Below are 14,785 nucleotides of genomic sequence, written 5' to 3'. Positions count from 1 at the left end.
TCCTGTAGGCAGGACTGACGAGCAGGATATCATCAACAGGCAAGTCACTGTGGAGCGATAGGAGCTGGCAATTAGCCGCCAGTTGAGCGGCCAGCTCAGAGAAGGAAGGGCTGAGCCCAGCCCTGACACAAATGCATGACAAGAGTACTATAAAAACCAGATGAGACTGCCCCAGATCCACACTGCTCAACTGGTAACATGCAGCTTATGCGTTTCAAGGGACAAACCCTCTTCATCAGAGCCTTTGATGAAGAGGTATGGTCCCTCGAAATGTGTAAGCCGCAAAGGACTCTGGAAGGTCTTCCAATGTTACCAGTTAAATGGTGTGGATTTGGAGGCAGTCTCATCTCATTTTTATAATACACTTGTCATTATCATGTGTTTGTGAGTATATCACTTATCCATTTATTAAAGTGTTACTAAACCCACAACCGTAAAATAAATCTGTATATGCAGTAAAGTATGCTTGTTATACTCACTGTGGAACCTAAGGAGTTAATCCTCTGCATTGTGTAAAAAGGCTGTTTGATCCGGTCTTCTCTGATCCTCCCCTTCTTCCACTGTTTCTAACCTATCTCTTTATAGAACAGAGCCTTGGAGGCACTCTGCACATGCTCAGTTGGGTGTGCATTGCTAGAGAGTTTTTTTTTTTTCTTAGGAGGGTGCATGTGATCAGCACAGGGCCAATCGGCACTGTCCACACAGAGGGTCAGGGGTCCTGCAGCCTCATAGGACAGTCAAAGGAGAATGAAAACTCCTCCTACAAGCTTTAATCAGACACTGATAGAAGTCACAAGACTATGATATACTGCTGATGAGAAAAGGCATTTAGCAGTTTACATTTACTACAATAATTGCATTTCCATGTACTGTGTACTGTGGGAGACCAGATATAGTGAATGCAGGCTCCTGGGTTTAGTAACACTTTAATAAAATTGTTTAGCGGTAATGCACTAGGTTGGTGCGCCCTCACTTTGTTGTTTTGTAGTAGCGTTGAATGTCCTGCGCATGCGCAGAAGTGCCAAAGGACTCTGCCCAGCATTCAGAACCTGGGATGAAGGTATTTCAGTTCATGTCTATTTTAAAGTGTACCTGTCAGACAGAGCTACTGTATGTGTAGATGCTGTGTTATAATGACCCAAATGAAAACCCTGATGATATTCAGTATTGTGAATTTATTTTGCCTGTGGCTTGCGGAGTTAGATATTTTTGCAGAATTTGTAGTTGCGTCAGCAAAACCTTCTTTCAGTGTTCCAATTATTATGTCACCATTTGCTCCCCTTAGTAATATTATTCTTTCTAAATTATATTTATGTGTCTTTGTAGGAGTTGAAAGAAGACAATCAGGTGCTTCTAGAAACAAAAATCATGTTGGAAGACCAGCTGGAGGGGGCACGAGGTCGCTCTGATAAACTGCATGAGCTGGAGAAGGAGAACATACAATTCAAAGCTAAGATCCATGATATGGAGATGGTAAGTGTATGTGTATATATATATATATATATATATATATATATATATATGTGTGTGTGTAATGTATTATTTTTTGTTTGTATATGGTAGTGTCATAGTCACCACCCATCCTGACGTGCTACAGCTAAGTTCATAGTTGTTCTTTAAAAAGTGAACTACAACTATTTGCTTTTCTTAATGCAGCTAAGAAGTTGCGTTTCCTGGCTGGTTGGCTGATTTAGCAAGTGACACAAATGCGGTTGTCATTGTCAATGGCAATCTAGCTTCCCCTGGACAGCTTTCTGCTCGTTATACCCATGTACTGCATCTTCTCTAACTTCAGTCCCTTATTGTAAGCCCTGCTCTTTTGATACGCCATGCATACACCCCTTTAGAAAGACTTCAGACCAGGCACATGCCCCTTCAGGCTGCATAGTAGGCTTTAGATGGGAGGTCTGGGGGCAGTAAAACCGTAGTTCAAGGGGAAATCAAAAGGAACATGGTTCTCCTGTGGTTTCCTAGGTCATTGAGGAAGTTATCCAATTGGATGTTGCCATTCCATGTGACTCTGGCAACTATCTTGGGCCAGACAGAGCATATTTAAAACGCTGGCTCCCAGGCTTGGTGCACATTCTGGGTGTGGGTAGTGTAGGGCCAGGTCACCCATCTGACAGGGACAGTATTAGCAGTAGGGAGAGATTCCAGATTTGTACGGAAATAGCAGAGACACACTACCCTTCCTGGAAGCCTCCCCCATTTGGGCGCAGACCGTCAAGGCTACATTCTATCCCTCAAGATGGACGCTATCCAAGACCTGTTTGCTACCCTGTTATCTGCAACATCCTATGAGTGCACCCAGATGGGTTGTTTGTTTGGACTTTTTCTACAATACAGTTATGTTATTGCATCTGGTCTCCGAGTGTTTACTGCTGCCACACCACGCTGCACCTCCCCACAAGCGAGTTTTCTATTAGCTTAGAGAATGTGGGGAAAATTCACTTTGCAAAGACTAATAAAGGACATGTAGGGAAAAAAAATTGTATTTTTACTTGTACATGATTGGATAATGAAAATCATCAGAGCCCTTTGCAAGGGAATTTGCACTTGCAAATTCCCTTGCAAAGTAAATGGCCCGTTTTCCTTTAGTAAATCGACCCCTTAGGATCCACAGTTGGACTTCCGCCATATGCACGTTTATAAATCTTCGTATAAATACTATACATTAATATTATGTGAATACTTGCATTTGATTTATTTATATTGATCATCTGTTATAGATTGCATACAGCTTGGATTTAATGGTGTTCCCATCTTCTTAGGAGCGGGATATAGACAGGAAGAGAATCGAGGAGCTGATGGAGGAGAACATGTCTCTAGAAATGGCTCAGAAGCAAAGCATGGATGAGTCGTTACATCTTGGCTGGGAACTGGAACAGCTGTCTAAAACCAGCGATCTCCCAGAAAGTATGTAGACTGTCTATCCAGTGTTCTGTCCCTCTAGTACGGTGTACACCCTTACGGGTAAAATGTTCAGCATATGCACGTTTATTATTTTATACCATCACCTGGCATACTATACTATACTCTACTACCTCCATGCTCCGTACTAAATATTGAAGATGTCTTTGGGGGGTTTACATTGAAACATGCTGACTGCAATGAAAGCAACATCTGTTTCCTAAGACTTGTAGAAGAAGGAGAACTGAATCATCTATGGGCCTTACTCTGTCTCTATAGTAGTTCTTTCTTTCTTTCTTTCTTTCTTTCTTTCTTTCTTTCTTTCTTTCTTTCTTTCTTTCTTTCTTTCTCCCAATGGATTCCCATTGCAAGCAGAAGCAACATGCCATCACTGAGTTCTTGATGAAGAAGCAGGCTGTCCGAAATCCACAGAAGGTTACAAAATGTTTACGGAGATGACACCGTTGACAAGAGCCACTCTTGTCTATAGTGTCATCTCTAAAAACATTCTGTAGCTTTCTCTGGCTCTTGGACAGCCTGCACCCCTTCATCAAGAACTCAATAATGGCAGGTTGCTTCTGCTTGGAATCCATTATTTACCTGCTTACTACAGGACAGAGGAACATTACAGGAAGAGTTACTTTACGAACAAGGTTAGACCTCAGGCCCTCATCCGTGCACACTGTAACATATGGTTTAGGGCTGGACTGTCGGTGGTGCCCTGTAACCTGCACAACTAAACGGTGATCCAGCTGTTCATTATGGCCTTATGTGAGGGAGCCTGGGTCCCTCTACAAGGTGCTTTGGATAGAGGCAGTAACACACTATAGAATGATATCCTTTGTTCGCTTTCCATTTCAGAAGTTTACAACCACTTTAACCTTTTTAGCCTTGAAAAAGTTGAAAAATCAATGCACATTTTAGTCCTTCATGGGTTAATGAATCGCGGTTTGCTGGGATGATATCACATGTTTAGGATTTTATGAGAGATTTTTTTATTTATGGCAGAGTTTCTTGTAATTTATTTCTGCCAGGGCCAGTATAAGGAGTCTGTTTTATATGACACTTATAGTAATTTGTGAAAGCAAGCTTTGAGATTAATCAAAAACAGTTTACACTATGTCTATGAAAGAAACTGGGTTTTGGATGAAACCTAAATCACATGAACTTTCTGTATTGTGATGTTGTGTAGCACCACAGAAGTCGCTGGGACATGAAGTGAATGAGCTTACGTCCAGCCGGCTTCTCAAATTAGAGATGGAAAACCAAACTTTGCTGACCACAGTGGAAGAGCTGAGGAATGCCATGGGCTCCACGGAGGGTGCTAATGCCAAAATCCTGAAAATGGAAAAAGAAAACCAAAGACTAAGCAAGAAGGTAATGTGAATGCTATTTGGTGGTTCTCAAATTCATTGTGAAAAAATGACATATTCTTGGGAAAAAAATGTATTCAATTTGGGAAACTTTTTGGTCTCCTGACCATTAGTGATATCCCTGGCAGTAGGTGTGTAGGCGGGGCCAAGAGAACATTGGTACAGCGGTGCATCCATGGGCCTCCTTCCCAATTTTTACATTAGTGTGGGCTCCGCTCCCTAAAGAAGCAATTTATTAGTTTACCAACATACACAGTACGTTGACACGACACTTCACCTCGCTACCTCCCCGACTGTGCCAGGCACCACTTTTGGAATAGGCCACCCACAGAATCAAGATGAGTCCAGTTGTTTTTCGATGCTTTACTTGCAGTAATGTCAGGGCATACGGTACACGTTCTTACAAATTCCAATGGTGGCTGTCAGTACTTTCCCCATAGTGGGTATCCTTTGTCCTGTCCCTAGTCCTTTCTAGGGCACCAGTACCCCCAGGCATCCCCCTTCTGGGGAACACCACTTACTTGAAAGGCTACATCTATCTACGAAAGGCCCCACTTAGGTCCATAAGGGCCAACTTCTATCTACTGTATCTCCTCTCTTCTTATGCATTTCTGCCCAGACTCCTTTACTTCTATACAACATAATATACTGTATATTGAGCCTGGGGAGGGTGCCACCTAGTGGCAAAACTATAAACTGTCCTAACGCCTCCTTACAGGTGCATATGGGAGGTCACAGGAGCATGAATCAAAAGTTGCATCTGCTCAACAGAACATGTTGGTCTCTGACGTCCATAAGACCTATCTAGATTAAGGATGGCCCTACACAGCCCGATAAAGAGATGGGATATTAGAGCATCTCTTTCAACAATTGGGCCTTGTTAGAAAATATCAGTAACCTATAGTTTTTGCATTTTCTTCAAAACAAGCTTTGTCTACATACTGTACATCCCATATGCTGTGTGTCACTGGGTTGGGAATGAAGATTGTGGAGGGCCCCAATGGCTCACAATTAAAGCGTGGCCAAGAAGACTTCTTACTGACTCATTATCTTTGACCAATTTCCTCTTCTATGCACGGTTGATTCATATCAGTTCTGTTATTTTCTCTTGGAAGAGAAACCCTTTTGTTAAAAAAAAAATATATATAGTTATATAGTTTAAAATTACCTTCCATTTAGTCTGCAGCCAGTTGTGAATTAGAAAAGTGTATTTTAATTTCTCATCTTTGCCACTGTGGCTCTGAGGTATTCTTTTATCTGTTTACAGAACGCTCCAAAATGTTTGTCTACCCTACTTACATGATTGTCTCCCTGATTTTTCCAATTTACAGACATGTCTTGCAATCCCACAATCTATACAGATCATCAAGTCAAAATACAAACATCCCATGCAATCTCAATCTAGACACAGCTGCAAGTCAATTTACAGGCATTCCCCTCCTGTTTGGTGGGCTAATTTCTAAGAAATTCACATTCATGAAGGGATACTGAAGCTGTGGCTTTTCCTATTACGACTCTTATGCCCTGTGCACGCGATCGGATTTTCCGACGGAAAAAGTGCGATCGGATTTGTGTTGTCGGAAATTCTGATCGTGTGTGGGCTCCATCTGACTTTTTCCGTCGGAACTTCCGACACACAAAGTTTGAGAGCAGGCTATAAAATTTTCCGCCAACAAAATCCGATCGGTTAAATTCCGATCGTGTGTACACAAATCTGATGTACAAAGTGCCACGCATGCTCAGAATAAATTAAGAGACGAAAGCTATTGGCTACTGCCCCGTTTATAGTCCCGACGTACATGTTTTACATCACAGCGTTCAGAACGATCGGATTTTCCGACATCTTTGTGCGACTGTGTGTATGCAAGACAAGTTTGAGCCAACATCCGTCGGAAAAAATCCATGGATTTTGTTGTCGGAATGTCCAAATAATGTCCGATCGTGTGTACAGGGCATAAAGCTAGCCATTCATGGAGTCTATTTTGGCTGGTTCTTGATGAACTGGCCAAAATTTAAGCAATGGGTGGCCCTGTTGGCACCCTCCGCCCTAAAATGCTTCAATATGTAAATCATAGGAGCCAGGCAGAAAATTGTTGGCCATACAGCAGCTGCATCCAATTGTAGCATTAGCTCTGAAGGGGGTAATAACCTTTTTTCCCCTAAAAGTACAGAGGCTGCCCACCACTGCAAGCACCAGTCCATTCAATAACACTGTCTAGGGAGATTTTTTTTTGCTTGAATAAACTTTTAACAGGAGAGGGGTTAGGGCAACGGATACTCCAAAACCATTCGAATGATTAGCAGATAGCAATTAGAGGACAATCTTCTTAAGAAAACGTGAATGTTGGACAGTCTGAACCCCCACTGCTGAAGACCATGAGGCATGTTTCTTTGGCAGCTGGTTACTGGTAGCCAGTGCAATTTCCAGAACACTACACAGTCACAGGGATTTAGGGTCTTTACTCACAAGTCACCAGGACAGCAGCCACCTTTCAACTTCCTCCAAACACGGTCCAGTGAGTGAGACAGTCTTTCTCCAGACCAGATCCCTTGTGGTGAGGTCCTACGATCAGTTTCTAAGCAGATCCATTCAAACCCTCAGCCCTGGCACCACTGAGGCCTCTAGAACAGCCAGAACTGCTTCCAGGGCAGCAGCCTCTCAGGCTCTAAAACCCTCCTGGGGAAAAGGAACCCAACTCTCTAGTGCCGCAGACTATCCCCTTCTGGACACTCTTCCCCAGGAATTGACTAAAGCATGATTATTATTTTGGCTGGTTATTTGAATTTCCTACCCTAAGCCTTTTTTCAACCTTTTTACCCAAGAGGAACACCTAAAATAGTCTTCAGGTTTTGCGGAACCCTTACTAAAACCAATTCATTTGGGGTCAATGGCAAAAATACCCCCTGCATTGGTTGTCAATAGAAAGATTGCTCCTTACATTGGTGGTCATTGGAAAGAATGCTCCCTACATTGGTGGTCAATGGAAAGAATGCCCCCCTTGCAGACAGCCAAAAAAAATCTGTGGTGTAAAGCTGATGGCTTTGCCAAGTAGTGTCAGCTCTGGAATTATGTAGGCATCATCAAATTAAAGGTCAATAAGCCACAACTCAAGGAACCTTGGAGTTCCAAGGAACCCTGTTTGAGAATGGCTGCTCTAGAAGCTTCCTCCAGATGCAGGGAGTAGCAATCAAACTTCTAGCCTGTGAAACCCTGAACAGGCCAGGCCAAATGATCACTGCTCCCTTGATTGCAGAAGGAGCCAGAAACTAAGTTTTGGGTATTCTGATGGTTGCATGGATTTAGCATGGATGGGGGAAACAACTTCTTGAGATATCTTGCAGTGTATGACCAGCTTAATTCTAATTGGGTGATCAAAGTGAAGGCAGAATTCCAACATATTTTGAAAATGCTAGCAAAGCTTAGTATATGCAAAAATAAATCTAATATGGATCTGTGGTAGAGTTTGCTAAAATTCTTGCTAGTGTATAGGGATTTTTTATTTACTTGTTTATTTTGTTTCACTTTGAAGTCTGCTATCTATACAATTATAAAATTACTTTTAATTTGAATAATAGTGTTTAGCATGCGTGCTCTATAAAATAATAATTATCATTTTTGATAATTATCATTATAATCATTGATATTTTTAAGCAACGTCGGTGCTTATAAAAGTCAGTGTAGCGAGGTCCCAGAGCCCCTGAGGCCTAATGGTGACCTCCAGTGTTAGAGACATCCTTCTGTGTAGAGAGGGTTACAGGGCATGGTGGGTGTGATGCAAGGTAGATTAATGGGTGCCAGACACTTCTTGAATGCAAATAGATTTATTATCTCTTGAACAGAACTGTGGGAGAGGGTTGGGGCCAGAACACCCTTGAGTAGATGCAATGTTAATTAGTAGACTCCCGAGACTTATAGGGAGACAGCCATGCAGGGAAAGGCATCCAGCCAGACACCATATCTGCATGAATAGGACCGCTGTCTCCTATGGCAACAATCTTGAAACCGTTTCTCACAAAGGTTTTAATGAACTGCTTTACTGCTTCTATAATCTTGTATTGTAGATCTTCACTCAACTGAATTCCCAGTCTATTACTTAGACCTGCTGATCCACTGCCACTGGATCTCCTGAGCTCTTCCAATCTTCTCACTCAGTATCTTCCTCAAGCGTCACCTAGCTTGGCGTGCACAGATACTCCTCAAGTATCACCCCGCTAGCCTGCTTGGTCCCCGGCTTGACACACAATAATGCTCTGCAAGCGTCACCTCCACTGGCTGGGTCCCTGGCTTGTCATCGGCTGAAGTTTCCCAATTCTTCACCGTCCCCGGTTGTTGAGGATATTGCTCTGGTACTTCGGCTACTCACAGTGGTCCCTGGTAATAAGGTGGATGGTCCCTTAGTGGCGACAGCTTCCCCTCTACCTCCGACCACGGCAGGTTCTCCGGCCGGCAGAACCATTACTTCTGGTTGGACTGCAAGCCGCAATCCCAACAATAGGCTGCTTCTCCTATTTCTGAATAGGCTCTGACAGCCTAGCAGCCAGATCTCCCCAGGATAGACCTCAGGTCTCTGGCCTAGCAGCCTGGGGCAATACGACACACGTCCACCCAAACAGCCGTCCAGGTGGCACAGAACCCCGATCACCTGACTCCAGCCAAATAAATAGGCTCTCCCAGCAGACCAAGGGACTCAAGAAAATCCCTGCCCATTAGCTGAGGCACCCCACTCATTCCTAATCTGTCCTTGCAATGCCCTTGTCTTATCTAATGTTACCAGATACCCGGCCATCTAGCGACAAAAGAGAGAAGTACAGCAATTCCAGAATTGGGGAGAAATTAATTGACATCGTATCAACTGGTCAAGGCAACTATCACCTGGCAGATAAATTTAATAGCCACCCTGCCTAAACATCAGGGTGCTAAATCAGTAAACAGTTCCTGTGGAGGTCATTATTTTTTTTTTTTTTTTACTGTTGTTTATGCTGTTTAACATTGATCTTCAGGACTGAGTAGGAGGTTTTACAAACTATAAAAATTTTACACCATTTCTTTTTTTTTCCAGCTTGAGAAAATAGAAGCGGAGCTAATTCATGAGCGTCTGACCATTGGGAGCAGCCAACAAATGAGCGATGACCTTATGAAGGAAAAATCGCAGCTGGAGAAGATCATAGAAACGCTGCGTGAGAACTCCGAGAGACAGGTAAGAAGGTGACGCTCGCAGTTTGGATGATGTCCTCGCTCGCAGATGTCTCGCTAATTGAATGAAGGAGAAAAACATAATTTACCTTCTTCCTGCAGACTCTCAACGCCACTGCTAATGGGGCTCATTGCTTTAGTTCCTCTTAATCCTGTTAATGATAAATGGACATTCATCACCCTCCTTAACTGGTGCCATATGGCTTCCTTCAAGGGCTTAACTTCTGTAAATGACCAGAGTCTTAATTATCAGTCTCCTTCTAATGGGTGTTGAGACTTTCAAAGGAAATGCACAGTATTTTTAATGGGGTGACCACAGGGGGTGAGATCCCATCAAAAACTGTGGGCACCGGGAGGTCTGCCTATCTTTGCTCAAATCATGTAATACTTCTGCCTTTTTGGGTGACATTACTGTGTAGCACATGCATGAAAAAAAAAAGCTTTTCTTTACCAAAATCCTCAGTGTGCAATAAGGACACCTTTAGGGTTGATTTACTAAAGGCAAGCAGACTGTGCACTTTGCAAGTGCAGTTGCACTCATTTTCACCAGAGCTTAGTGAACGTGGTAAAGCTCTGCTAATTTCCATCATCCAATCCTGTGCAAGAACAAATGCCTTTTTTTTTTTTCTTCCTTGCACCTGATTCTTTACAAAGTGAAGCTTTACCACATTACATTTACTAAGTAAAAGGAGTACACCTGCACTTGCAAAGTGCAGTCTATTTACCTTTAGTAAATTAACCCAGTGTGACACTTGTTTCTGTTCCAAATACATTCTCAAAGTGTAAAGTGTTTGTAAACCCTTACATATATCCACTGAAGTGACTGGCCTCAGGTGATACACAGAGATGAAACAAATCTTCCTCCCTAAGTTGTACCTGTTTATCGGCAGTCCTCTCCTCTACAGACATTCAAAGTCCAGAATTTACACAGCATTTCTGAGCTTCAGAAGGCAGGGGGGCTGGGATTTGATGTCACACGCTGCACCCCAGATAGCAAGGAATTGAGCTGCAAGTTTGAAAACTACTTGCTAAGCTATTAGACTTGCCAGGTAGCGCAATTACAGCAAGTCTGCATTGCATGACTCAAGATCAATTTTCTTTGCAAACATTCTGCAGGTTTGCTGCAAGTTCTGGTTCAGTTATGTTGTGCAATAGTCCTCCCACCTCAAGGGTCCCTGTGACTTGCAGAGCTCTTGCTGTAAACTGACCACTGAAACTTTGCTTGTGCTAGAGACTTACCGCGCAAATTTGCTACGAATTGGAAAAGTGTCGACTAGAACTTGTGCTTTAAGTGCTCTGCAAGTGTACAACTTGCCAGTGAAAATGTGCAGCAAGTTAACAAGACTTACAATTCAAGACTGACGCACATTTGTGCCAAGCTATCCTTGCTATCTGGCACAGCATAGAACAGAGAGCTTGGTGTAATCTGGGGCCTGAGTGAAGGGAATGGACACACAGTCCCCATGCACAGTCTCATAGTGCAACATGCAGAGCTGAAGCTGTCAGTCACCTGTTGTATACTGGAGTGGATTGAGGGCAGTCTCCCGGGATTGTCTGGTGTTGGCATATCATGGGTGCTCAACCTGTGGCCCTCCCAGCTGTTGCGGAACTACAAATCCCATGAGGCATTGTAAGGCTGATAGTTACAAGCATGACTCCCAAAGGCAGAGGCATGATGGGACTTGTAGTTCCACAACAGCTGGAGGGCCATAGGTTGAGCGCCCTTGGTATAGATTGTCAGAAGTGGCTCGTGCAGGCAGCAGAGGAATAAGAGAGGAGACAGAAATCACACTAGGTGCTTTGGATAGAGGCAAGTACACACTATATAAGTATAGGATTTGTTCATTTGTCCTCTCGGAGGTTTACAACTACTTAAAACCAAAACAAACTGTAGCTTGTATTTTTTTTTTTTTTTTGTGCTTTAGGTATAGTTACCAGGAACGTCTCACCTTGATGAGACGGATGAATGGTTGCAGCAGTATTTGTTATGCCGTCAGAATCATTGCATATGTTGAAGTAGAGATCTCATCGTATGCTTCCTGCTATCCTGTCCACCCAACTTCCTGACCATTTTAAAAGCTGACAGGAGTCCTGGTTAATGGCTCAGCATTACTGATGACCAAAATAGGCCTTGAATGACAGATTTATAATGGTCCCAATAAAAAAAAAAAAAAAAACAGGCGCTGGGATTTTGATGTGAGTTCATTAAAGTAACAAGGGGACAAAAACATTAGGAGAACTTACTGGATTTGGTTAGGCTGCTCAAAACAGACGGGACTACGCTAGTGGGTACCCAGCAGGTTATCAGAAAAAAAAAAACATGCACCTATTGAAGGAGCACCAGAGAATGGGGTGAAAATCCAAATGTATTTTTTGGTTTCCATTAAAAAAAAAAAATCCATTGCATTTCAGGGGTCAGAAAAACTCCTCCATTATCAGGGCTTCAGTTACAATAAGAACCTTGATTGGTCTATAGGGCTTCCCTGTCTGAATTTAGGGAAGCCAATTGCTGGATTAGAATAGTTACTGGCCAGCAGTATCTGTGTGAGCATTTAAGGTAAGAGCTTAGTAACAGTAGCCCTGATGAAGGGGGAGTTTCTTCTGACTCCCAAAATGCGTTGGCTTTTTTTTTTGGTGTAAACCAATAAATTAATTTGGACTTTGGTCCGGCGCTCCTTCCATGGGTTCAGACTTCTAACGAGCAGGGCCCTCTGATTCCTCTTGTACCAAATTGCAATGTAACTGTAATGTCTGCCCTCATGTTGTAAAGCGCTGCGCAAACTGTTGGCGCTATATAAAACCTGTATTATAATAATATAATGGTAACAGATACAGAATAAATACCATTAGCTTGTAACTGTTAGGATTCCTATAATACACTTCCTGGACTACTTTTGGCTTATTGATATGATGCTTCAGATCCGGAGTCTCCAAACTTTCTGAACAAAGGGCCAGGTTACTGTCCATTAGACTTAGTGGGGCCTGACTCAGGCAAGTGGGAGTAGAAAATATATTGACGTCAGTGGGAGTAAACAAGACCCTATTAGGGGAGGAGCAGTGCCCCATTGTTGGTGTAATTGGGAGAAATTGTGCTTCATCATTGGTGCCATTGGGAGGAACAGTGCCCCATCATTGGTGTCATTGGAAGGAATAGTGCCCCATCATTGGTGTCAATGGGAGGTATAGTGTCCCATTATTGGTGTCAATGGGAGGTATAGTGCCCTATCATTGGTGCCATTGGGAGAAATTGTGTCCTATCAATGGAGCCAGTTTATGGAATAAGGCCCAAAGGGTCAGATAAAGGCAAGTAAAGGGCTTTGGAGACCACTGCTTCAGATGAATGAAGCTATATTGCATTATCTGAAAACCAATACAATTATCAAGTTTAAAAAAAATAAAATGGTAGTCCTGAAATACTTTTGCCATCCTCCGGGATACCACCAGTCCATCTGAATCTTTCCCTTTGACAGAGACCAAGAGTCCAATAGTCTTGGAGCTGGGCTTTACAAAGCAATGGTGAGAATTTCAGGAAAACTTTTAGCTTTTTTTGACATTGAAGTAGTGGGGTGAGTAGGGTAGTGGAAGTGTCTCATATGAACTAAGAGATGCTTTAGTCTGGCTTCACACTACTGTGAATTGGATGCAGGTTTCCCCGCATCCAATTCTCATGTCAGGAGATTGTGACCTTCTCTCTATGGAGCCGGTTCACACATCTCCGGAGCGGCTCCGGTGTGAATTGTATGGGGGTCCCACGCGTCTTCTGGTTCGTTTCAGGTCCGAATTCAGCCCAAATTTTGGGCTGAAATTGGACCTGAAACCGTGAAGAGGGAGGCACCGGACCCCTACTGTGAGCCGATCCGTGCTGCAGTGTGATTCCAGCCTTAAAATAGTGTTTTCCTATTGCATGTAAAGTATTACTGAACTTCAGCTTGTCCTCAAACTGACTTCTTATCCGGCAGTCAAAGCCAGTATTGGCAACACTGACATTTTCAAGAGGGATTAATGTACCAGAGAATATTTACAGTATACACAGGTGTACACTCGTCTAGGGTGGTCAGCTACAATCACATGATTGAGTGGAATTTACAATTACAAAAGTTCTTTATAACCTTCCCGACAAATGTGGACCTGTCAGGACTGGTTATTCCATGTGTGCCATTGTTTATTTTCCAATGCCAAAAGTATAACATTTATTTGTTCAGATGTAGATTTAGTTGTACAGATGTGGACCTAAACTAGCTTTGGATTGGAGCCATTGTAATTGTCAAATGTTTACTTTAATTGGTACTTTGATTAAGGCCGGGGTCTCCAAACTATGGCCCCCTACAAGATTTTATCCGGCCCGCAGCTGATGTGAGCAGACTGAGAACCCAGATCAGTTGGTCTCAACTAAAGGGGACCCTAAAATAGGAGAGACTCTAATGGGGACCCTAAAATTGGGGAGACTTTAATGGGGACCCTAAAATAGGAGAGACTTCAATGGAGACCCTAAAATAGGGAAGACTCTAATGAGGACCCTAAAATAGGGGAGACTCCAATGGGGACCCTAAAATAGGGGAGACTCTAATGGGGACCCAGATGTAAAGGGGAGCTCTGATGGAGACCCTGAAGTAAGGGGTACGCTGATATGAGGGGATTCTGATGCAAGGGGGGGGACTCTGGTGGGGACATTGATTTAAGGGAACTCTGATGGATACTCCGATGTAAGAGGAGACTCTAATATGGACACTGATGTAAGGGGGGACTCCTGAGGTTAACTCTGGTGTGGATCTTGACATAAGAGGGACTTTGCTATATTTTACTTAAAGTGGTTTTAAACCTTTACATAAACCCAGTGAAGTAACTGGCCTCAGATGATACATAGAAATGAAACAAATCCTCGTACATAAGTTGTACCTGTTTATCTGGAGTTGCCTCTACAGCTGTTCAATGTCCATAATTTATAAAGCTTGTCTGAGCTTTCAGTGAACATAGGACAGAGAGCTGAAATTACACACTGCGGACACCCCCCCCCCCCTCTTCTTCACAGAGTACACAGGAACAGTGCTGAGGTTGTCAATCAGCTGGGGATCCTACCCGTCACTTTTTTTCTCTTGGTGTCAGGAAAACTTGTCAGAAGTGATTCCTGCTGATATCAAAGGAAGAAGGCAGCAGATAGAAATGGCACTTAGTGCTCTGAATTGTGACAAGTACACACTATAGAGGGATATGCTTTGTTCTTATTTCATGTCTGAGGTTTTCTATCACTTTTCATTTTTTTCTCTTTTGTTCTGAATCCTATCATGCCGATTTACAAAATAAGAATCCT

General features: G+C 43.0%; 1 protein-coding gene across 8 annotated transcripts in view; it reads left to right on the top strand.

Moving 5' to 3' along the window:
• Nucleotides 1–14,785, top strand: part of CCDC88A (coiled-coil domain containing 88A) — a 265,646-nt gene that overhangs the window by 136,275 nt on the left and 114,586 nt on the right. For all 8 annotated transcript variants that reach the window (XM_073628603.1, XM_073628602.1, XM_073628598.1 and 5 more), the window contains exons 11-14: nt 1,327–1,473; nt 2,772–2,916; nt 4,103–4,287; nt 9,344–9,481. In XM_073628603.1, coding sequence (XP_073484704.1) covers nt 1,327–1,473; nt 2,772–2,916; nt 4,103–4,287; nt 9,344–9,481 — 615 coding nt within the window. The remainder of the gene's footprint in view (nt 1–1,326; nt 1,474–2,771; nt 2,917–4,102; nt 4,288–9,343; nt 9,482–14,785) is intronic.

The sequence above is a fragment of the Aquarana catesbeiana genome, linkage group LG04, assembly GCF_042186555.1.
Source record: "Aquarana catesbeiana isolate 2022-GZ linkage group LG04, ASM4218655v1, whole genome shotgun sequence".
In the NCBI taxonomy this organism is placed as follows: Eukaryota; Metazoa; Chordata; class Amphibia; order Anura; family Ranidae; genus Aquarana; species Aquarana catesbeiana.
This window is presented reverse-complemented; position numbering and strand designations above follow the sequence as displayed.